This window comes from Schistosoma haematobium, chromosome 3 (assembly GCF_000699445.3).
Source record: "Schistosoma haematobium chromosome 3, whole genome shotgun sequence".
Taxonomy (NCBI): Eukaryota; Metazoa; Platyhelminthes; class Trematoda; order Strigeidida; family Schistosomatidae; genus Schistosoma; species Schistosoma haematobium.
This window is the reverse complement of record NC_067198.1, coordinates 29,916,433-29,943,597: the sequence shown is the minus strand read 5'-3', so window position 1 is coordinate 29,943,597 and position 27,165 is coordinate 29,916,433. Positions and strand designations below refer to the sequence as shown.

Below are 27,165 nucleotides of genomic sequence, written 5' to 3'. Positions count from 1 at the left end.
GACGACCGGGAAATTACTGGTACAAAAGTATGTTAATGCATGTGTGTATACTTAGTAGTCTACACAAAGTCAGTAGTTATAGTCAATTTCATCTTACATCGGAAGCACGATAATATACTAAATAAAATTAAGATAAACTATACTATAGATGGATTTTTAGATAATATAAAAGTAAATTATTCTGTTAGTTGTCAACATCACGTCTGTATATTTTTTTAAATGAACTACCTCTCACATAGTTATAGAGTTATGAAGACACATCCCATTATCAAGAAACAGATTATTGATAATCGAGTGTAAACTCTATCGAAAGCGACAAACAAGATTCAAATATACTCCAACATTTTTTTAAGGATTACTATTCATCTCAAAGATCAATACTGTGTGACTGATTGTTGGTAGATGCAAAAATTATGAAGTATATTATAAGACAAATTCCGAATTCTGCACGTCTCTATTTACTGCATTATAGTAAATCATTGAATAGAGATAGTTCTAAAAATCCAAACTTAATACATCCTATATTGAAAAGATTTTTTAATAAATGTAAAACAGAGAACAGTGTGCAAACTTATGTATTATTTTAATTAATTAGTATGTTTCTTTCGTTCAAGTCGATTCAAAATAGAATATGGTCAGGCTAATAAAATTAGTGGTCGATCGTAATAATGCTGTTCACTTATAAAAAACAAATTATTATTTGTCAATACTAATATAATACATTATTAATTAATGACTGACTTTATTAGGTAGTAATTAGAAAAAGAAACTGGTGATTTATAACATATTTGTACCAATATATCTAAAGCTATTTATACTGCATCACTTAGCAGATGAAGAGCAGTTTTGATTAATCCGTCATTTGCATTTTATGGGAAAGTGTAATTGTGTAAGTAATTAAACACACAAAAATTATAAATGAGCCATTCAGATGTAAGCAAGCTAGTACAATTTTTCAAATCAGTAAATATTAGACAGATAATATTTAATTCACTTGGTATTGTTTAACTTGAAACTTTCCATTGATGTTTTAGGATTGAAATTGATCAGTCTCTTATTGGCATATGCCTCGATATTGCCTTAATTTACAAGCATTATAAGCAAAGATGGATAATATTTGTTTGAACAAAAATACTGGAACATTTAGTCTGATTGCAGTGGAATATCATAACAGATATAAATAAATAAATAAATAAATATATATATATATATATATATATATATATATATATATATATATATATATATATATATATATATATATATATATATATATTTCTCAACAATAACATTTTGGAGTTGTAAAGTAACTTTAATTGGGATTCTACACTTATGATTACATTAACAACAGCTATATTAACACCAATTGATTTATGAATTATTATACCTGATATGTTTTATAAATGTACCCATCTAACCAACAGTTTGGTGTCTTTTATCAATTTAGAGAATTAGTCAGTTACACATTCTTTGGATTAAAATCAGTTTAAGTATTCTAATATATATATCAAATGAAGACAGAATTATTCAGTATTACGAAAATCCATAAGTTAACAATCGAAAAGTATATATCGTTGTTTTTAAAGCACTGGAAATATTTGTCTGTAAATAAGTTGATCTATCAAAAATAGTAGAATTTGTTAGTAAATAACAATACGAAGGAAACAACTGAAATAAGTAGAAACAAAATAATAAACAAGCAAACAAACAAAAATATATGATTAACAATTTAAAATGATAATTACAAGTGTAAATTGGAAGACTAGAAAAGAAATAAAGGATATTAAAGGTAAGAAAAGCATGAAAACGCTACTCAAGAATAAAGATTTAAGTTATCAACTTTGTTCTAACAAAAATAATAATAATTTGCTCATTAATATCACAGATTGTGGTCTTTTTTTCGAAATACTACTAACCGGGTGATGTGTAATACGGTAGCAAACGTGTAGACACACATATGCAACAAACCAGGCTTTTTTTATAGTAAAACACTTACAAATGTACACAAAAAGCACAAATCCAGTGATAAATTAGTTGAAAGTTACGATCATCATTATCATGTGAATAATTAATTTGTTTTATCCTAGAAATTATACTAAACAAATGGTTATCTATTTCCTGTGATAAAAAAAAGAAACAAACAAATGAGTAAAAATTCGGATATGTGCGTTTTCTTCACAAATGTTCGCGTGGTAACCAAGATTTCATAAGATGATAATGTTTCATACGAACTTTAGCATAATCCTAAAAAAGAAACAATAAATATAAAAACAGATTAGAATATTTCAATAATTAGAAGGATAATCATGTATTGTATGGAAGCCCTCTATCTCAAAGCGGAGATTATTTTGTTCGCCGTTTTGTCATTGACTATTTGCAAAAGTGAATTGGAAAATTTGCATAATAATACGTACATAATGTATTACAGTTTAATACGTATTTTTCAAGTGAGAACCGTTACATTCAAAATTCGATTGCCCAATACCATAATGTGATGTCTCAAATCATGCAACAACATATATTTTGAAGTTCCAAAACGCTCAACAGAACATTTCAAATCTCATTATAACTCAAGGCTTCTTTTGGTTATCGTCGACGTAAAAAAATGAATAGATCTACTTGGTCAAAATTAATTCAGATAACAGTCTGGTCACTAAAACAGCATGTTTTATTAGATGAAAACGGTTGACATTTTAAACAATAGCTGAAAAACAATACTCAGTGACTGAAGTACACTGATAGCGTTTCGGTTACGGCTTATCATTATAGTGAGTAACTAGTTAGTTCAATTGAATTCGTTTTTTACTAAGGTCGGAGTAATCCATATGACAAATTGTGTCCTGAAGATTTAGTGTATGGTAATAAAGAAATATAATTACAGAAATAGACATCCCTGTATGAAAATAGTTAATATCTATGAGAGTGAGGTGAAGGATTAGTATCATACGAGAATAACGAACCAACAGAGAAAAAGCATCTTTGCTCTTAGTAAAACTGATAGATGGCTGCTGTAAAGAATTTTGGCACAAAGACAAAATTCCAAATATAGCAAAAAGAAAGTAGTTTACGGAGTTCAAATACCCCAACAGTTTTGTATTTCACCTGAAGTCGAATTTGATTAACGAAATAGAGAGGTAACTGTTTTGAACCATATCACAAATGACAAATATTTTCTCACCAATGCAGTTATTATTCTCGTCCAAGTAAATATTCTTACGAGTTAGCGCTATCTCAGATATGAACATATGCATAAACAACGTACTCCTAAAAGATACTGAAAGAATTTGATTAAACTAGTAAAGACAATTCACACCAGAACTGTTGAATAATTGTGAGTAGACAACTTACTATCTTAAGAGCCAATTTGATAAAACCATTAAATTAGAAGGCTAACTAGCTAAAAATTAAACACAAAAACAGACTGATACTTACAACTAAGTTGTTCAGTGAATAATCAAATGATTGATTCCCATTACATAGCACCAAAAGTATGACAATGATACTTAACATAAAGTGTGCTTCATTCAACACGAATTATCACATGTAACAATGACTAATCACCTGAAAATGTACAGCATCTACCATCTCATATTCTTGATATGACTAATCTCTGCCTCTTATATACAGGACAATAAATTATCTTGAAATTCAAGGAATACACTTTCACAGATTGAAATCATGAGTCAATTGAAGCTAGATCACCATGGAAAACCTGGAATCACTGGACGGCCGTTTCGTCCTAGTATGGGGCCCCTCAGCAGTGCGCATCCACGATCCCGCACACAGCGGGATTCGAACCCAGGACCTACTGGTTTCGCGCGCGAGCACTTAACCACTAGACCACTGAGCCGGCATCCAACGGTGTTAATGTCTAACTTCAACCAATCCACGAAGTTGCGCCACCGAACACCATTGTCTTCAGTGAGCTGATATCTCACAACAGACCTGGTTGAACTCCACTGGTAACGGCTTCTCACTAGAACTCCAGGAGTACTACTAGGACGAAACGGCCGTCCAGTGCTTCCGTGTTTTCCATGGTGGTCTAGCTTCAATTGTCTCATGATTTCAATCCGTGAAATTTCTAAAATCTCCACAAACCCCTTCTGAGAATACACTTTCATTATTTACATGGTAAAACATACATACCATAAAATCAAACTGAATACTTGATAATTGACTTTGAACAAGTGACCATGCAGACCAAAATAAATGTGATAATAATGAACCATAGATTGTTTCAATCCATAAATTTTCATAATCACAATCCTCTTCATGATGATTAGCAAATCGAACAACATTATTATTATGTTCATAATTATCAACACAATTGAAATTACCATTTCTTTTATTAAAATGATCATTTTCTACATTTGAATAAGTTTCAGTTAGATATGCTTTCCAAAAAAGCCTCTATATAAATACGTTTAAAAAAACAATTGATTTAATGAAATCATACAGAAATATATGCATATACTTTTTTCGAAAATGTTATACGAAAGTGTTTAACTCTAGTCAATAACTAAACGAACTCTATTTAAGAAAGTAATGATAAATCATTTGGAATTCATCAGTTAAATCACACAGTATGACTTGTGTGTTATTACTAAATACAAACTGTACTGGACTATTCAATGAGATTATGTTGAAAAAAAGTTGATCCATGGTTATTATGAGATTATAATTATTAATACAATAAATATTCTAGTATAGAAAGAATGCTACTACATATACACTATATATCAATCATATTCCGATTATTCACATACTACATTAAGTAGTACCTAAACAATAAACACGGTGTTAACATTTACATTCTATCGGATTTATCACTTAGTAATACCATACATATAAATCAATAACATTAGATGTTGGGTTAGTAATCTAAAGAAACATTCCGTCACAATTTTACAAGTCGAGATACCATAGAGAAAAATATTTCCAACTGTAATAAATTCTTTAAGTTATGACTCATCCAAAGTGACATCATAAATTACACTTAACAATAAGTGGTGCACAAATAAACAAATAAATGCATCAGATTAGAAAAATCAATGGTATTTGTTTATTTATATTGAGATCATGAACCGATCAATGTTAGACCACCACTGGAAACCTGGGAGCACTAGATGTTCGTGTCGTTCAAGTATGGGACTCCTCCGCAATGCACAGGGATCGTACCCAGGACGTTCGGTCACGCGTGAACGGTTAACCATTAGACCACAGAGCCGGCATCCAAAGGTGTTAGTGTCTAACTTAAATCAATCCACTATATTGTGCGACCATTTTCAATTTTCTTCGGTGGATAACTGCCTTAAACTAGACACGATTGGACTATACTGGTCACGACTTCTCAATAGAACCCCGAGAATTACCGCTTGAAGGTAGTCACTAGTGAACACATGATGGCGATGAGTATAGAGTTGTGGAGATTGTTGAATCTTTGTTGAGATTGTGGGCCGATCAATGTTAGTTTTATTGTTAACAAAGTGAGAATATAAGTTCTAAGAAACATCTTAATTGAAAGTTTCCTACAATAATTTTTTAAAACGATGGTTTACATTATGGACTAGATTTATCTAGAAAATCGCGTAATCATTTATTGTACAGCTGTTTTGTTTTAGTATGATATTGTTTAGCCGTACGTAACGATGAACCTAACAGAGATAGAGCCCAACACTATCATACTTTACAAAGTACATGTTTTGTTTTAGATAATATGCTAAAAACTGAATATATTGCGCTATTATCACTCACTGCCATAGAGGATACCTGTCTAGTTCCCATCTCAATTTCAGTTTTCTATAAAATGAATTACTGATACCTTTAATGATTGATTACTGAGCAGTGATAAATTGTTATTGAGTAGTCTTTAGTATTGATCGAATTTTATCGAATACCGACATCTCTTAGTTGTTTACGATATAAAAATCTAAACAAATGGAGTAATATTTATCAGATGCATAGGTGAACAACTCAGTCTAAATGTTCACACATATTCGTATTCATCAGTAGCCTTTTTTGAACTCTTTTAAGTCTTACAACATTCAAAACCATAGAAAAAAGTTACCATGGGAAAATGACATTCCACTTCACAGATAGCTTACATCATTGTGATTTTTCTATACATATCTAATGGGAAGCTTAGTTGTTTCAGAAATAAAATAAACCAATGAAGGGATAGAGCGCTAATATTTGGTAGGGACTACTTTTCCTTTTTTAAAAAGTACAATTTAGGAAACATACATTAATAATTGAACAACACTGGGAAACCAAAAATAACTAACTTGTTTTGAACGATCTGGGTAATTTTCAATGTTGTGAACATAATACGGTTGATCAGGGTTCGTGTAATCATAACACCACTCATTAAAATGATTCCCAACATCAAAAGCACTTTAAAAAAGGAAAGACACATAAAAAATGGATCATCTGAGAGCAAAATATCACGGAATAATCAAGAACTAAAATAAACAAGGTTAAGAATCATTTAGATGAAGAATTTAATGTTCAATAGGATTCCCTCAATTTAGATTATTAAAAATGTTGCTTCAAAAGTATGTTTAATGTAAATGATGTAGTATTTGGTTACATATGAACTAACCAAAAAGTTCTTACGGATCACAATGTCTGAGGTTTATTTTCTTAAGATTGGTATATAATTTTAAGTGTTGGACATAGTGAGGACATGTGAGTTTCTTTAGAAAAGTATAGGTCATAAACATTACATACAGAAATTTAATAAGCTAATCGATTCAATTATCAGGATATGAAAATTGATTTTCGAAAATCGTAAAAAGTTGGGTCAAAATTATTAGCGATAAATATCAAGAAATGATAATAAATTATTGTATTTCATTTGACTAAAAATGCATCCTTTTGATCATACTAATTACTCCATACTTGTTAAGATAATTAATCACGTTCATTCTTTATACACTTGTGACCCGGCCCATTTGTCTACTTAACTTATTAAACAGGTGAATGATCTAAGTCTATTCGACAACTGATAACTTTTCCACACAACACTACGATTAGTCGCTAGATCAAATGAATCACTATGTCATTGCTACAACAATCCATACAACATACAATTCGACACATAATATTTTTTGCATTATCCAGACCTTACACATCTGATATGCTCGTTACAGTTGGAAATAGATCGATTCCTGAGATATTTCGCATTAGACTTTTAGTATCACGTTGTTAAGTTATGTAAGGTGATTTAGTCTAAAATGTTTATAAAGTTAGCCAGGTAAACTTATTCCCTTATATTTATAAAAATGTGTATGGTTCAAAATAGTTCATGAACTCAGTAATAAAATCAGACAACATTGGTTAAGTACTTGAAAGCTACGTAATGTAGCAGAGTGAAGTATATTTCACTTCATTATACATAAGACAACTGACAAGGTAGTTGGAGTATCAACGATCGGTCTTTGTTTGGTTGCACTGAAATCCTGTTAATTTAAGCGCATAGATTTATTGTAATCAGATAAAAGGACTCTTGGAATGAAACAATCAGAAGTATATGTTTTATTAATCACTTTACCTAGACTTAGTGATAATCAGTCGGTAGGTGACACGTATTATTCCGAACCTGATCAGTGAATTACTGTCAAAAATTTGGTAAACGTTGGTGATAAGTAAAGTTTTGTAACTCAAGAAATCTTTTTTGTAAATCAAAGCTTTACTAAGCATTACATAGTATCCCTATTCGCGTACTGGTCAGTCATCATGTCCTTAAGATGAACATTGTAAACAATGATGCAAACGATCAATCCATAAGTAGTAGGTAGAGACGAATTCAATATCGACAGAATAAACTATCCGTTAGATGTGAAAAATTTCAATAGTTCACCTCTTTTTGAAGTATATCTTGATGTTATTTTCTAGCAAAACAATAAAGGCTTCACACCTAAACTATCCAGTTCAAAGAATGTAACTTCACTGAAAAATTCTTCCTGAGTTAGAAATCTTCATAATCTCGACAGCAGATGTAACAAAATTTGAACGACATAAATTGTATGTTAAGACTACGTTTTCTTTGAACAACCTAACCATAAATAGTTTAGTTTGAGTATGTTATACTATATGTCAAACTATGAAAACATCTCCAGATAAACAGACGAAGAATTTGAGGCATAAAAGCTCATTATTATTAATAATAATAATAATAATAATAATAATAATAATAGGCTAACATAATGTATTCGAAGTTTAACAATTTCAATAAAACATGTAAATTTAAATTTAAAAAAGTATAACTATGATTTCCATATACGTACCGATAATTATAACCAGAGTATTCGAAGTCGATTGGTAGAATACGATAGACCTTATCAACTTTTGGATCATTTAAAAGAAGTAGGTTATCTACCAGAAGAAAATAAAAACAAGGTAATAATAATTTTGTATTAACATGAACAAGGAGGGCCTTAGAGTCCCCCAAATGCCCTAGTATGACCGACAGTTGGGAGATTCCTCTCTACCGATAGAAACACTCTCATACGGCCATGTGCTTATAGCTTCTGCGGATGAAGTCCTTATCACTGCCTATACACAGCAAGGGTGTTGTTCACGAAAGTGACGGGACGATAAATCCTAGGACCAAAATTGGGTCGGTAGATATGGAGGATCTGGAAACTCTGATTCCGAACCATAAAGTTATTTATGGGCTCCGGAATTCGGAGAGAACGAATGAAATGTGAATCCATTTTGACTACCAGCTACCAGGAAACTGCACATTCTGACCTTGCTTCAACGCCTTGTGTACCAGACCTCTAGATCAAGGGCTCGGAGAGTATCCTGGTAAAGAAACCACCGGCTTCAGCTAGCTCTCTGCAACAGTATTCCACTCCACACACACAAATATGATAGTTAGTAATTTCGAAAAAAGTGATTAGTAAAGAAACATGTAGAATGATGAAGATAATGTTTCACTGGAAAAAATAGAAAAAAAATCAAAGCTAATGTAACAAACAAAAAATGGGATAATTCGTATGGATGTCGATTATATCGAAATGTCTTATCAACTTCAAGTTGCATTACTAAATCAATATCAATATACAGTTTAAGTTTTTCTATTTGAAAACATACATATTGGTACAAGAGTGCGCTAAATATATATACGCCACACAAAACAATGAGAATTTAAAGAGAAGGAAAAAGAAAAAAAGGTAAGGAGAGTAAAAAAAGAACAATAAGGAAGAGATTGGTGTAAGGTTGTGTAGTAATAATAATAGTGATAATGGGGGAACGGAAAGGTACAATCAGAAGAAATCCTTCAGTTAAGGAAGATACAGCCAACTTTTTTAATGAAGAAAGTAAAAGAAGGTTACAGCAGCATTGCCGCTGGCTTCTATTCTGAGCCATATCTCATAACGTCTCTACCCACTGTGTTGCACCATCTCTCGGACACTAGCTAGGGATTCGTGAAGGACCAACACAAGCCAGTCCTTTGCAGCTTTCTTTTATGCCACGACACCATGTCATACACTGACCACCTCTCCGCTTTTTCCAACTAGTCCCAGTGTCGGCAAATGATGCACGACGTGGAATTCTCTGGGACGACATTCGTAGAACATGTCCAAGCCACCGAAGTCGGTGTTTCAAGATGGTGACACCGATTGCATTATCGTCTCTGTGCCCGAACACACGATGCCGAATCTCTGCATTACTAACATGGTGTTGCCATTGGATGTCAGCAATCCTTCGGAGACAACGATGATCGAACACAGAGAGTCGTCTAACATCCTCAACTCGGAGAGGCAAGGTTTCACAAGCGTAGAGCAAAACTGCTCTCACTGACGAGTTTATCATGCTTTCATGTGCGGGCTGAGATACTACACGGGTGCCCAAACCGAAGCAGATGGTTTTCTTAGGGGGCTACACCCTGAGCCTTTGACCTAAAGGTCTAACCCACAAGGCAGTGGAGCATCGTGAGGAGATGCGGTCCCATGGTGGCCGCTGACCAAGGAATCGGTTCATACGCCATTTGTTCCCTCAGGATACTGGAGCCCATGTGCACCATTGTTTTGGTTTGGGATCCGGTTAAAGCGCCGGACATTCGCTTTTCGTTTTCTCATTTTCGTAAACAACAGTAATGCCACGAGAAGTCAGTGAGTAGGACTTCCCTGGCGGAGGCTGTATACGCGTGGCCGTGTGAGAGTATTTCGAGAAGGAGGGCGGACCCACCCCGCGCTCGGAGTGAAGATAGTTGTGATAATTAATGTGAAGGAATAGAGCTTACTTATTTAAGTACATGACTTGGATTGTGCTTCAATTCATCTTCATTGGATTAGACTACCTTATATTTACAACTAGACGATATGGAAAAAAAAGTGGGCTTCGAAGCCAAATAAAGAAGAAAGTATGTTTGATCACTGATATGAACAAAACAATGCAAAATTTAATGCTTATGAGCGGTTAGATTTCTTAGATGATAGGAAGGTAAAAAGAGCTTATAAAGAGAGAGGAAAAAGACATTAACTTTAACTTGTGGCGAAATGAAATGAGTTTCGAGAATTTTACGGATAAAAAGGAGTCAGATAAGAAACAAGATTGTAGAGAAAATAATAGCTGACAAACAAATTACAAATATTATTTCACTAGAGAATACGATGACTTAAATAAGACGGAACAATGTTCTATGAGACATGTTATCAAGCATTTTCACTTTGAAAGAATAAAAACACTATTTTTTATTTGGCAATAACTGTTCCATATTTTTTCTACACTTTATATGTGAAAGGATTATTGAAATTCATTTTAGCAAATGAAACGCCACTGCCAGTAGAGAAGTGGCTTATTGCTTAAACCATCAGCTTTAAAACTGTAGGTACCAGGTTAAAAACTCGCATAACCATGGGTTTAAGGATCTGGGCATTATCAGTTGAATTTTTACACAAAAGTGTGACTCTTAAAGCTGAGTAGTCAAAGATATACGTAGTAAATGAATTACATGAACAGTTAGGTGTTGTAAAGTATCCAAAAGGAAATCCTGCTCGGCCTACGTTTCGTTTTAGTTGGTACTCGACAACAAAGGGTGCTTGTAGTTTAGAGACGACAGATGCAACCAGTGGGATTCGAACTCCTGTCGTCCAGCTCCACAACCTGAGACGTTACTACTTAGACAGTTGAATTACGAGTAACTTTTTGTAGAACTGAGACACAATTAATTGACAGCTAAAAAGTAGTGGTCAACATCATGTTCGCCCAGTCCCTCAGTGCAGACTGACTTCTGTCAATCAGATTGCAGTACGGTCACTAGTCTAGTTAGCATCATTTACTACCAGTAACACATTTATAATTAAAGGTCAGTTGCGGCACGAATACTTAATCGGTACTACTATTGTAGGAGTCTTGTGTTATCGTACTAGGTTACGGAATCCCCTCACATTACAGTTAACTTTTCGGTAAAAATGAATACCTTTAGGTACTACATCTTTCATTTAAAATAATGAAATGTTAAACATAAAAACTGATGGGCTATTTATTAATGTGAGAAGTTTTAGCATGTAAAACAGTAAGATTACTAAAATTTGCAACGTAACATTTAGAGGAAGGAAGCGAGAAAAACAAGCAAGTCAAAACAATAACAAATATGATTCAAAAAATAATTCCTCGCAGAAAAGCAAGATTTCTAGAAAATACCACAAGGTATAAACGGTAATAACAAGAAATACAGCTTAACTCAGATGAGATTTATAGCTGTATTGTAAGTTATGTTTTACGATGAAGTCACGCAGTTGTTCACACACCCCACATATAGACAAATGGATTATATATATATATGAACTACATTATAATAATGGTGAAACATAAATCTAAATGGTTTAACGCCAAATTTTTGGATAAACTTTTTTCCATCTAATCTTGTGACACTAAAATAGTAGCGTAGTTGGATTAAATGTTTTTGTTAGTCTTACTTTGATCAACAAAATTCAGTAGTGTTGTTAGCTTTTTAGGTTCTGTGTTCATGTAAATCACAATTCATAGAAAAAAGAATATGGATGTTTTTGGTTGCTATTTTTAATATTTGCAAATTATTTACAATTTCCGCCGCTGAATTCGACATATCTCATCAGTGGAGCTCGATTGTACGGAGCATAAATAAGGTACGCAACGCAAACAACGGAAGATGTTCAATAATATTGTGCATCGATTGAAGTTAGACTCGTACGACATCGGATACCGGCCCATTGAGTTAAAGGTTAAGCGTTCGCATACGAAGCCAAACGCCCTAGGTTTGATCGCCGCTGGTAAGGTCGTGGGTGCACACTGCCAACGAGCTCCACGCTAAAACAAAACACATGTCCAGTGCTTCCTAGAATTCAGTGGTTGTTTAATTGATAGTGGTTTGTGATTTCAACAAAATCCTCACTATAAAATTGCATGTTCGAACTCTACCTCATCAAGTTTGGTTTAGACAACTGGACAGTATCACTAGCCCCAAAATAACAATGTCTAGGTCAATCCTGATTGTTTTAGCCTGAACGTGAGTTGAATAAACTCACGAGAAACTCATATATTTTAGCATCATATACTGCAAGTGAGACGTATTAAATCCTAAGGAACGGTGAAATCCATCTTCACAAAGAAATTTAATAAGATGACACATAATGCTTTAAAATTCAAACATGCAATGTCTGTATAATTAATTTTAATACAATCAAAGAAACATTGTAACTAATTTAGAAATATTCTTGAAGATTAAATAACAAACTGTTGGAATAGTCTGAATAAAATCTATTCATATAGAATACTATCTAATTAACGCCTGAAAAGAAGTATCCATTTGATTTAACTAGTGATCAGCACGTAAAAGACGTTCTTTTAGAAGCCATATCAAAATAATTAAGCTATCGTGTGTTAAAAATAAAAATTTCCGGAAGAGAATTACTTATTCAGATAACGAATTCATAAAGATAGCAGACGAATATACACAAAAATGCAGTAACTTGAAGAAGAGTTACATAATGAAATTTCTACAAAAAGAAAAATATAAGCCAACTTGAATTATAAAACTTGTGATTTACTTAAGAGAACAAGAACACTGATCTTGTGTCGAAATAAGTTTAGAAGATACAATACAACCAAAAGAATTTAAATAAAACAATATTAGTGAAGTCATCAAACCTGGAGACGGAAATATTCACAAAAACACCACTTCACCAAATTAAACTTTATTCACAAACAATATCGGATGATGAACCAAAGCTACGTGGTTATAGTCAAATACATATATATAATCTGGTCAGTCTACGTTATCCTTTACGAAGCTAGACTGGAAGGTGCTGTCTTTAACATATCAGATATCCTTTGATGAATGATTTAGGTAACTAGTTCCGTAAGAGATAAGTCAGTTAGTCACTAGTAACGTGGGTCCTAGAACATAAATGAGTCCGGTCCAAGTTGTCACCACACCACATGAACAAAGCGAGATCAGATTATCAAGACACATTCCAAGGCAGTACAACTAGTAACAGTATTAGTAATAGTAGAAAATGTTAGGTATATACAATGTGATTTAAGAATGAATCTATGGAATAAAAAATACAAGATAAATCTAAAGCTCAAGTTTTAAGCGAAGATAAAGAGTGAATACATCTGTACCATTGTGACAAATCCGAACCCTTATCAGCCATTTCCAACAATTGGTCACGATAAGCACGTGGACCATTACCAGATAATTTGAAATTATCAAACGTGGTTCAGTCTAATAGTCGATGACACAATTAATTGATCTCACATTCTGGTTTGATTCCCCACCCAACCAACCACTACATCAACAAACATACCACGTCGAGGTAGGCGATGGTTGAGAATGCACACAAATACAGATAAATAAGTATGTCTTGGCTTGATTTATTCTTTACCTCGACATGTACCTGTGAGTGATTAGTACAAGATGGTCATTCTGAGTCATCATATAATAATTGTTGTAGTGACTAGATGATCCTTAAAAATATCATCCCTAATACACACATGGGATTTGCAACTGCTTTACTAAATTCATCAGAAGACTAAACTAATTGAATATTATCTTTCAGTCCTAAAACATCAATGGGTAGATTCAAGTAAAACAAGTAAATTAAACTTCACCCCATTGCACAAGCAAGTGGCTATCAGGACTCAGTAGCTAAGTGGATAACGCGATGGTGTTTGAAGCGAACGGTACTGAGTTCGAGTCCCGGAGTGAACATTAACTCTGAGATGCAGGTACATCCAGCTGACGAGTCCCAAACAGGAAGAAACGCGTGTCCTGGATTCCACTGCTAGTCACTATCCATCTTTGTTTGTATAGTAACGTTGAAAAAGTAAAAACATTTCCAATTTCCACAACACATTTAACACAGACTTAAAACTTATTTACAGACTAAACTTAATTGACTAAACAATTTGCTAAACTAAAAATAGCAATACAATTCTGTAAAATAAGTAAACGCTTTTAAGTGAGTGGTGGTTTATCGATTAGTAATTCTAAACAACTGTGAAAGTTATAGTTTCACATGATACACAGTTGAATACAAAATTGACTTAATAATTATGAGTTGAATCCACCAAATGGTGTATAATCTAACGCGGTATGGTAGGAAAACATTGTTATTATCATTATTTTTAAATACAATCCATACGATGATTAAAAACATAAGAAAATCATAAACTTACTTTCTTGGAAATCATTATGGCAAAATACAATTGGGAATACTTCAGCATAATGAACTTCAAATTTTTCTCTAAATAACCACGAATTGACGACAACGAGAAACAAAGTAAAATAAACACATTACTGATCATTGGATAAAACACTTGTTTTAGAGATAACAAACTTGCGGAAAAATGGCATACATATTTACACAATCTATCACACTATAACATAGACTAAGTAGGACTAAAGCATAATGTATGCAATTTTAAGTTGATTAAACTAGTGGTTACAATGCAACTTGAACAATAGGACTCGGTTACCAATAAAGGAATAGATAGAAATGATACCGGTTACTATCAAATGACCAACCAACTGTAAATATTTCAGTACCACAGAAGATAGTTCGAAGCCCAGGTAGAACAGTGGGTGTCAGTCAGTCAATCAGCTACAACGTAGGACCAGTGGGTGACGCGGGCTCAAATTCCACAGGGTGAAACACTTTCTTCAAGATTACAGGTATACCTTAGCGACAAGCGCCAGCTAGCACGAAACTTAGCCTCCAACAACCTAACAGGATTAAAGTTAGTAGCATATACACATATTAAACCTCGACAATGACCTATCTCACAATCGCATAGCTTATTATTAAAAAAGGCTGGAAGCATTGACATAAATATTTAAGCTTGCTAACAAACCAGTTTATAACTACTCAACGTGTATTGATTACAATTACTTGGTTTCCATGACTAACTTTTGTACGATGAGAATAACAAACATTTGTGGATAAAATGAATTCATTTAGTTACCCATGACGTTACATCTTTACAAACAGTTAACTCCAGAAATTCTTTAGCACAGAATCAAAAGGCATTGCTTACTTAAGAACAACTTTTGATGATTGATAGAAAATTGATAATGATTCAATAGACCAATATATTATACATCATTATTTGACGCTAAAGATACGTTGACCAACCCATGAGTTTTTCATACGGGAAACTATACCTCTGATATTACTATCTATTCTCCTCGATGGTAAAATATCAAAAAATGGAGGATACTCAACTTTATTTGTTCCAAACGCAAAATTAATTTTAAGATGAATGACGCTGAAAAATTTACATGTCTTTTTCATGCAAGATGAATGTGTCATATATACATCGGCTATATGAAGACAGTTCATTGATTTTAATGAACAATAAGACTATTTTCTAACTTTCCATTAACACGTTGCCCAAGAAAGTTTTTGATAAGCCCGAGTGAACTGTTTAAAAGGGCATTCACACGGACAACAAATACGAATGTTACTGCTACCATTATCTTATATCTCGTTGACCTTCAGGAGTATTATACTGAATACTTCAGGGAAAAAAGTTAAACAACTAGATGTTTCTTGTTTCAGATGTTCTTAGATAGTACGGGACAAAATGAACATTTTAAAAACAATTAATATTTACTTTATCCAATTATATTCCTCTATGAGAGATAATTCATATACCATATTTCTAGCTTCTTCGTAAGATGGTTCCGTCAATATATGTCCATCATTAGCAAAAGAGAAACCTTTTGCTTCTAATTCAGATAAAGTATTTGAAGAAAAATTTGGAGATGGACGATGTAAATGTTCAGGTGTGCTTGTCAACTGGCTAAGATATTTATCAAACATTCTTATTATGAATGATGGGGTTTTTGAAAATGGCATGGATAATTTATGAAAATAAGCCATATGCCGTGCTGCTACTTCAATAATTAGTGGAAGTTCTTGTGTAGTTAAAGGTCTGGACTGAAAAAAGTTACAGCAAAAAGATTAGAGAAAACTATAGTTATATAAAATTATGATATCAAAATGTCAGCATATTGATAAAGAATAATTATATGCGAAAATATTTATTAGATAAAGCATACACTGCACATTGAACGGATTTGGTAAAATGATCAAGAATAAAAATCCCTTAAAATAGAACGAATTCATTAACTTCTGCAAATCTTGCTATTGATAATACTCTTTATTATTCACGGACGAGATACACAATAATTTTGCACACTTTGGAGAATATAAAATCTTTTTTACGAAAGCCTTACCCTCCCCTTGTCACTACGCACGTGGGTCAAGAACGACTGTAATGTGTTATAAATCGTTAGTTAACAATAAGCTCCTATAATTCATAGAGCTATTATTCGATCTCTACGTCGTCAGAGCAAAACATTAAACAACTTCTCTAATGAAATATCAATCTGGAAGTTCCAAGAAGTGCATTACAGAAACCATTATTTAACTAACAAAAGGCAATTAGGTCAATTTTACCTCAATAAATTCTTCAATTCGTCCACCGGGAAATACACCATGAAGTTTAGGCCCAATCCTTTTTTCCGAAAGTAATGCGAAATTAACTGAATCAGAGATAATCGAGTCTGTACAACTTCTCAATACTTCACCATATACTCGAATAAGTACTTTACGTGGTTCATTTTCAAAAGAAATAATATCATTATTTAAATATCCAATATATAAATAATTGCTTAGTCCACAACTCCTAAAATGAAAATAATCTATTTTAAATAGTTTTATGGAAAACAAATGTGATTATATTAACTACGCATTTGACAAAGTGATCAATACATTTTTCACATCAATTAAGAACAATTAGTCTCTTTAATCAATCTAAACAATGCAGTCAGAAGAAGTTTATTAGAACTATGTTATGTACTAGAGCAATAAATTATGAACAATTCATGTCTACAAACAATTTCTACTTTCAATAAATCTACCATGAACATGTTAATTTAATACTTCAGAATGATGTGATCTATATCGTTTTACTTAATTATTTTTTATTTGTTTAATTTGACATTTACTATTTCACATATAAATAAATTAGAAAGTGTATATGTGACCGAATAGTCCAAAATTTAGTTTCTAATAAACTTTATTTTCTCATTATATTACCTATATTATACACAATTGCTACCGTAAATTATGAAGATGATAATTTCCGAAATAATCTAAAATAGATAATTACACAGAATAGCCAATTTTCATAAAGCTTATTTAGTAGACAAATTAGTCTATTATCAGAATGGGCTTTGTGGAGGTTTTAGAAATTTCACAGATTGAAATCATGAGTCAGTTGAAGCTAGACCACCATTGAAAACCTGGAAGGTCCTGGGTTCGAGCCCCGCGTGGTGCGGGATCGTGGACGCGCACTGCTGAGGAGTCCCATACTAGGACGAAACGGCCGTCCAGTGCTTCCAGGTTCTCAATGGTGGTCTAGCTTCAACTGACTCATGATTTCAATCTGTGAAATTAGTCTATTTTCGAAATCAGGTTAAATATGATTGTTATGATGGACTGACTAAATTGATAAAATACTGGCAACTAACCGAATTGATTATTTTCCAACAAGATGAAACACAAATCTCAACAGAACAGAAATAACTCCCTCTTTAAACAAGTGGGTTGTAAAGAAAATTAAGGTCACCACTGAAAACTCCAACACACATTCAAAAAAGTACGACCATAAGTTAGTTATACGATATATGATAATCGCTGAAAAATTCCCATTATATTAAAACACAATTATATGAACGAAGAATATTCATTTCAATAGTTTCTCATCAGGTTCTATAATTATATATCCAAATTAATAATCCATAAAATTGGCCAGGTTTAAGGCAGAGTACATCATTGAGAATTGTAATAGACGAATCAAAAATTTATATATGAAAATTAAAAGGTCAACTAAATAGGTTAAGGGTAAGTCACAACAAAGGAAAAAAGTATCAAAAATTGTTTATCATATCAAATTAAATCGTGAATTCACTTGGTATTGCTTTACTTGAATCTTCACATTGATGTTTAGAACTGAAATTGATCAATCTCTTTTTGGCATATTTGCATACTGTGCGTATTGCCTCGATATTGCCTTAAATTTACAAGCATTATAATGTTGGGATGACCAATACGAACTGTTAACTTGAATGAGTGTATAAGTGAAATGAAATTGTGGGATCAATGTTCAGAATAAATATGGTCAACACGGGGTGAGAGAGAATAATGTAATTTCACAGGTTGAAATCATGATTCAGTTGAAGCTAGACCACCATTGAAAACCTGGTCTAGCTTCAACTGACTCATGATTTCAACCTGTGAAATTTCCTAAAAAATCTCCACAAAACTCATTCTGATAATAATGTAATTACAAATCGAAAATTACGTAATATGTAGAATAATATGAATTAGGTCAAATATAGTAGATAGGGGTGGATGCTGAATAAATTTCTCAAAAAGGTTAGCAAGTGTAGTAATAATAATAATGACAATGGTAAGATGTGTGGATAGGATAAGCTAAGGATATAAAAATGAACACTAATCAAGTTACGTCACCATATCATAAAATAAATTAGTAACTAATTGGGCCCGAAGTTGGCTAGGGTAAAAGGAGCCGCTGAACATATTTCTTTTGGATACAAAGCTCCAGATTTTTATCACAATAGCGATTGCTTCAGCTGTCTGAAGGAATTAAGTAGACTGCCGTTAACACGATATATTGTTGTAAAAGATTGCTCCATGTTGGCTGTATGTCCCGTTTGAATTCAATGATCGAAAATGGAGCTGTTGACAGTTTTAACTACACCTTTGCTTAACCACACTAAGAGGTGCTCACGAGCTCGAATATACAAATTCCTAGAACATCTGCCAATATAACTCGCTCCACAGGGGCAGTTGAGTTGATAGATACAGAAAGAAGTGTCTAGTCTAGGTAATTTATCTTTCAACCTCGAAGTGATTGTTGGACATGTGGAAAACATTAATTGTAATTTACCTGTAATAAAAAGTTCTCTGGATTAATCTGTGTAACTTTAATCTTAGCATTTCACTAGGTGCATTGCTTCTGAATTGCAAGGCGGTGCAACCTAGTGGAAAAAAACACTAATCGAGAGGATAATCCATGTTAGATTAGTCTATTTACCCAATACATATTTCCATTGAGCAATTTAAAGTCTTTTCTTAAAAACATATTCCCACTCATTCAGTTGATTCTGGATTTTTAAAATTAATGAATGGTTTCCTTCACTTCTTCAAGTATACAGAAAAAATAAATGTAAAGATAAAAATATAACGGTTAGAATAACTGACATGCCCCCAAATGCCCTGGTATGGCCGAGAGCGGGGTGGGTTCGCCCTCCCTCTCGAAATGCTCTCACACGACCACGCGTATACAGCCTCTGCCAGGGTCAGTCAGTCAGTCAGCTACAACGTAGGACCAGGCACATATATGCATCGGTACAAGTTGCCATACCTCATTAACACAACAAGATGAACACCGGATTCATAAAAGTAGTTAATTCAGAGGTGGTAAGAAAGATTGCATATAAGGACATAGTACAGGAAGAAAGAATTAGTTCGTAGAAAGATATGAAACGGTTTTAATCTCTTAGTTTAAGGGAAGACAGAGAGTGTATATACCGACGCCATTGTGATCGATTCTGAGCCATGTCACCAAGAGTCTCCAACCATTGGTTACGATAGTCACGCGGACCCCAACCAAGTAGTCTGCATCTACCAACATGGCTCAGACTAGAAGTTAGTGACTTCAAGCACTGATGCCACGTTTTGGTTTGGCCGCCCCTAACTTCCGACCATTCCCAACACTAGTCAGCATTGCGCGTCGTGGTAATCGGTGTTTGAGCATACGTAACACGTGGCCCAACCATCTCAGTTGATGAAGATTCACAACCTCATCAACTGATTTACCATTATTCCCTAATATCCTGCGTCGAACCTCACTATTACTTATCCGGTGATCCCAGCAGATGCGAGCAATATTTCTAAGGCATCTGTGGTCAAATACTAGTAGTTTACAAGTATCTTCTACTCTTAATGGCCATGTTTCGCTGCCGTAGATTAAAACAGAACGGGCCGCCGCGCAGTATACTCGTCCTTTTCTTAATAGACGGATATCTCGCCTTCGCCATAGGTGACGTAAGTTGGTAAAAACCAAGCGAGCTTTTCGAATCCGTGCTGAGATTTCTTCAGACATCAACCCATTAGGGCTGATCAGATTTCCAAAATAAGTGAAGTTGTCAACCCGTTCGACTACTGCTATGGAAGTCCTACTCACTGCCTTCTCGTGGCATTACTGTTGTTTACGAAAATAAGAAAACGAAAAGCGAATGTCCGGCGCTTTAACCGGGTCCCAAACCAAAACAATGGTGCACATGGGCTCCAGTATCCTGGGGGAACAAATGGCGTATGAACCAATTTTCGGTCACCGGCTACCATGGGGCTGCATCTCCTTGTGGGTTAGATCTTTAGGTCAAAGACTCGGGGTGTGGCCCCCTAAGATAACCAACCACCTGCCTTGGTCTGGGCACCCGGGCAGTATCACAGCCCACACACAAATGATGAACTGTCTATAATTATGGAAACTACTTTTCTTGCTTCAACTAACAATCAAATGATTCAAATTATTATTATTATTTACTACGTCATTATTCACCCTCTTTTATTCCTACTCTGTCTACGTTTATTTTTTCGACTTATACAGCAGCTCGTCTATGGTGGAAATTCGACTGTATCTAAACGTTCTCGAGTCACTGCCTGGTTGAAAATTGTATGTTACCACCGAATATGAGAACTGAAGCAGTTTTTCTGAAACCACGTGCACCATTCAAACTAGCTGCCTTCAACGTTCGCACACTTATGCAGGTTGGATAACCGATAGGGCTGGCTATGTCTTTGGAAAGTCTTAATATCGATGTTTGCTGTCTATCCGAGACCCATATTCAAGACTCTGGTGAAGTACTACATATTCGCTCTCCACCAGTCGCTTCAAAAGCTTGTTCTACGTGCGCTTATCCGGAGACCCTATGGTATCTTCGTCTGGTCTTGCTGGCGTTGGTGTCGCACTAAACGCTAGAGCTAAGGCAGCACTAATCGATTGGATCCTCATTAACAGTCGGTTATGTGCTGTTAGATTAGAAAGTTCCATCAAAGTGAGAAGAAATCGGCGTGAGAAACGATGTCTTCGTCATCTCCGCCTATGCCCCGACAGATTGCAGCCCGGATGCAATCAAGGATGAGTTTTACCACCAGTTATCTGTTCTTCTCCAGAAAGTGCGTTCGACAGATATTGTAGTACTAGCCGGAGATTCGAATGCTCAGGTCGGGTGTCTAAGCACAGAAGACAGTCGTTTAGGTGGCCGATGGGGACTCGTTGGTCGCAGGTCAGATAACGGGGACGGGGACCGTCTACTGCAACTGCACAGACCACAACCTGTTTCTGGCTAGCACTATCTTTCGGCACAGTCATCGCCGATGTGCCACCTGGCGTCCTCCCTCTGCATCTCAAGCCTGGACTCAGATTGATCACATCGCGATCGGCTACCGCTGGCGTGGTTGTGTACAGGACTGCCGCTCCTTTTGGAGTACCTGTGTGGAATCTGACCATGCCCTGGTCTACGCGAAACTGCTCCCACCGACGCGTTGTAGATCTCACCTTTTACGGCCAGACTAACATCACCTGAGCATTCAAGTCTCCGGCTAGTACTACAATATCTGTCGAACGCACTTTCTGGAGAAGAACAGATAACTGGTGGTAAAACTCATCCTTGATTGCATCCGGGCTGCAATCTGTCGGGGCATAGGCGGAGATGACGAAGACATCGTTTCTCACGCCGATTTCTTCTCACTTTGATGGAACTTTCTAATCTAACAGCACATAACCGACTGTTAATGAGGATCCAATCGATTAGTGCTGCCTTAGCTCTAGCGTTTAGTGCGACACCAACGCCAGCAAGACCAGACGAAGATACCATAGGGTCTCCGGATAAGCGCACGTAGAACAAGCTTTTTGAAGCGACTGGTGGAGAGCGAATATGTAGTACTTCACCAGAGTCTTGAATATGGGTCTCGGATAGACAGCAAACATCGATATTAAGACTTTCCAAAGACATAGCCAGCCCTATCGGTTATCCAACCTGCATAAGTGTGCGAACGTTGAAGGCAGCTAGTTTGAATGGTGCACGTGGTTTCAGAAAAACTGCTTCAGTTCTCATATTCGGTGGTAACATACAATTTTCAACCAGGCAGTGACTCGAGAACGTTTAGATACAGTCGAATTTCCACCATAGACGAGCTGCTGTATAAGTCGAAAAAATAAACGTAGACAGAGTAGGAATAAAAGAGGGTGAATAATGACGTAGTAAATAATAATAATAATTTGAATCATTTGATTGTTAGTTGAAGCAAGAAAAGTAGTTTCCATAATTATAGACAGTTCATCATTTGTGTGTGGGCTGTGATACTGCCCGGGTGCCCAGACCAAGGCAGGTGGTTGGTTATCTTAGGGGGCCACACCCCGAGTCTTTGACCTAAAGATCTAACCCACAAGGAGATGCAGCCCCATGGTAGCCGGTGACCGAAAATTGGTTCATACGCCATTTGTTCCCTCAGGATACTGGAGCCCATGTGCACCATTGTTTTGGTTTGGGACCCGGTTAAAGCGCCGGACATTCGCTTTTCGTTTTCTTATTTTCGTAAACAACAGTAATGCCACGAGAAGGCAGTGAGTAAGACTTCCCTGGCGGAGGCTGTATACGCGTGGTGGTGTGAGAGCATTTCGAGAGGGAGGGCGAATCCACCCCGCTCTCGGCCATACCAGGGCATTTAGGTCCCTGTTGTATCAATATTTATGTGTTCAAATAAATAAATGCCAATAAAGCGTTTAATGATCATCAAAACATCGGATATCAAGGATGTGCAAACACTGAAATGATTAAGATTTGCGGCTCAGGTAGATGCTGTTAGTGTTGTTCAGTTCTCATAGCTGAAAGGTTTAATCGCGAAGCCGATAATGTCCAGAACGACAATGAAAGCTTGGCAATTAAACCATCTAGCTCAGAAAACTCGACAGCAACACTATTATAATATACAGATGTTTGTGTGCTTTTGAAACGATTCTTATATTTGGAGGAAACTATTTGATTAGACAAACATTTTTACTTCCTCATCAAATCGGCCAGGTAAAATAAAACAGAATATATATATATATATATATATATATATATATATATATATATCAAGATTACACTTGGCTTACTTCGATAGCTCAACACAGAAATTATTTGTATCAGACCAGCTTCCAGAGAGAATTTTTGAGCACTGAGTTTTAAGATGACCGACTATACTTTTTGTTATTTCATCAACTTTCAAGGGAATAGAATCTGGGCATGGAACACCGTCTTGGTCATCACTAGATAATGTAAACTTGACTACAGACATAGAATTCAATCAAAACACGTAGTGACGAATTTGAAATTTTAACGTTGAAGGTGAATATAATTGACCTATGTAAATCGTAGTAAGAAACATTGAAACAGTTATTTACATTGGCTAAAAATGACAAGAACTGTGGACTATTTTGAGTATTATGCTTTTCATCGAGATTATTAAGGTTAAATTATAATCAACAAAATAACTACCTATAAATCAGCTACACAGACCATTGAACGTACAAGTCCCTCGCGAAATGCGCATGTCCTCAGGCTGAAGCAATAGCAACGCATTTGTCAATTTCTTTTTTCGCCTGTCACTCCTAATAGAGCATATGCCACAGACCAGCATTCTCCAACCCACTCTGTCCTGAGCCTTCTTTTCTAGTTCCATTCGATTCTTGTTCATTTCTCTCATATCTACCTCCGTTTCCCGGCGTGATGTGTTCTTTGGTCATCCTCTTTTCCTTTGGCCTTGAGGATTCCATGTGAGAGCTTGTCTTGTGACGCAGTTGGGTGCTTTCCTCAATGTGTGTCCTATCCACTTCCAGCGCTTCTTCCTAATTTCTTCCTCCGCTGGGATCTGGTTTGTTCTTTCCCACAGTTGGTTGTTGCTAATAGTGTCCGGCCAACGGATCCGAAATATTTTGCGTAGACAACTGTTAATAAACACCTGAATTTTCTGGATGATGACTTTCGTAGTTCTCCAGGTTTCTGCCCCATACAGTAGAATTGTCTTGACAGTTCTAATAAACTTTAATGACAATGGATATTGTTACTGATTTCGGTTTTTACGTTGCTGACTTCCTATGTAAATGTAATAGGTTTGGAGTTAATCTAATAATGTTATTTCTTGGTACCATGTAGATTGTTTATAGTTCCAGCAGAATGAACACGTTTAAAAATATTATGACTGTCCAATGTCAACAAACCACTTGGCCACCGAAGACTTTGATCAAGACAGTGTACTTAAGGCTCTTGGCACCTTAGACATGGAAAAGTCAACGGGAGCAGATGAACTACACCCCAAAATCTTGAGACATATTTCACAATATGTCGCAGACCCACTGACGGTAATATTCAATATGTCGCTTGGCCAAGGTGTGTTACCTATGGACTGCAAGGACGTAATCGTCACTTCCATACATAAAACACGACCAAGACAACTTCCATGAAACTACCGACCTGTAAGCCTTACCAGTATTGTAGTTAAAATATTGGAAATAATAGTTAAACAGACCATAATGACATTTGTGGAGACGGATAACCTGTTAAACAGGTTATATACTACACAAATCTGAATTTGTAAGGTTAATTAAGTACTTCAAGTGGACTTATAGGCCTTAAAAGTCTTAAAAATTATTAATCTATGTGTACAAATTGTAAAACGTGGCAATATGACTAGACGGAGGACTAACTGGCAATGCTTTGGAAGCATAAACAACTGTAAATATTCACTTACATTGTGCTTAAATATATATTTAAGCACAATATAATAACTGTAAAGATGGAAAATCACACGCTCCATATTTCATTTGGAATAGAATTTTGAACACGAAACATTTGATTGGTATTACTTTAAATACTATCAAAATTTTGATGGCTCTCAAGTGATAAATTTAGGTGCATGATAAGAAAATGTATGTATAATGTAACAGCCTAGTAAATATATGGTTGGTGTGTATCTATATAATCACCTACATTTAGTGGTAATTACCTGTGACATATATTAAGACATCAAACAAAGATTAACACTACATTCTAATGCCGGATCCTCAGATTTACAATACAAGTGGGTACTTGTTACTTCGATCTCCAAGTTGTACGTTAATGCGTAGAATATAGAGCACAATTAAGTGTATTGACGTGAAGTACAAATAAGGAAGTTAACTCAAAGAATAACTAACCTGTTAGTGCAACGAACTGAGTAGAACCATGTGACAAAACGTTTAAATAACCATAAATACTAAGGACAACCTTGAAGGGTCAAACAACATCTGAGATCATAGATTCAAACTTCAAACTTCTCTGAACAGACTCAGCCGATTATTGTCTCCTGAAGTTTATGTCTTGATGGCAAGAGAGCGTCTTCGACTATGTAAATGCATGATGTTTGTTATGCTTCTCCTGAAAACTCAGAGAAAAACAAGTTGGCTGAGAATAGTAGAATTGATCCTGGTGTAATACTTGAATTAATCACTTTATGTACCGACGGGACTAAATTAAACGTCCAGGCTTCTCAAAAGACTACAGTAAAAGTCTCGTTTTGAAAAAAGATATTGAGACTGAAAATGTTTCGTTAACTAATGAATATAGGTGGGAAGAGATGTCTAAATTATACGGTTTGCATTATGTCGTCCTCTAAACCTCCAGGATGCACAGGAAAAAAATGTAACCATATTTTGCCACTGATACTCTACTTAATATTAATGTGAATGCGAAGGTATCAATATCGGTGAATAACTATTCAAAATAAATAGTTCTGAATGTCTTCGACACTGATGCTAATCTCATTAGTTTTACTGGACACACCTATTTGAAGGTACTCGATAACGCACCCGAACCAGGTCACGAGAGAGTACGCAGTGCTTCGCATCACTTGCAACCGTTAAGCAACTCAGACTATACGCTTCTCGACATATAGGTAGCCTTCGAAACATATTTTCGATCTTCTCCATTCGTGACATCTAATTCGACTTGGCTGGCATATTTCGGTCATAAACGTGTTACTGGTAAAGGCACTTTCAAACTCTGAACACCTGTGGCATCTCTATATCTTTGTGCACAGTCCAATATCACCGTCAAGTCTCTTTGAAGAGGACTTCGCTTCAACAGCGTTGTATTCGCTCAGTGTCCTTTAGGGTTCAACTCCAATAGGATACGGACCAATGCTTCGGAAGTTTTCACACAACATGTTCCACTCTATGAGCAGCTCAGCCATGTGCTAATGATTTGTAAAAATGAAAGGCCACTTTAAGCAAGAGTGTATGAGATTGAAACAATTCCATGTTATGTACCCATGTGGTCTATTTTTATTTGGTCCCTAAATATATCATTTGAACGTGCTCAGGAATTTTGTGATTTTCTTACGTAGTTTGTCATGAACGACATTGTTACTCATATCTCGTACTTGTTAAAGTGTGCTTGTTTTATGTGCTAGTTATCCACACTTCAATTGTTTGTCACTGATTTATACATAGTTCGTTATATTGTGTAGACTGACTCGCACATCATTCATT

General features: G+C 35.2%; 1 protein-coding gene across 2 annotated transcripts; it reads right to left on the bottom strand.

Moving 5' to 3' along the window:
- Nucleotides 1–404: 404 nt before the first annotated feature.
- MS3_00005477 (uncharacterized protein) lies at nt 405–26,162 on the bottom strand. Of its 2 annotated transcripts, XM_051213548.1 has the most exons (9): nt 25,834–26,162; nt 23,755–24,001; nt 16,959–17,187; nt 16,111–16,436; nt 14,674–14,741; nt 8,289–8,376; nt 6,285–6,393; nt 4,147–4,410; nt 405–2,244 (listed from the first exon to the last, which is right to left on the bottom strand). In XM_051213548.1, exons 2-9 carry the CDS (start codon nt 23,934–23,936, stop codon nt 2,176–2,178), a joined length of 1,335 nt encoding a protein of 444 aa, XP_051069538.1. In that variant the 5' UTR covers nt 23,937–24,001; nt 25,834–26,162; the 3' UTR covers nt 405–2,175. The 2 variants fall into 2 exon arrangements, with proteins under 2 accessions (XP_051069538.1, XP_051069537.1); XM_051213547.1 differs by having other exon boundaries at nt 405–4,410; nt 8,289–14,741; nt 16,736–17,187.
- Between the last annotated feature and the right edge of the window lie 1,003 nt (nt 26,163–27,165).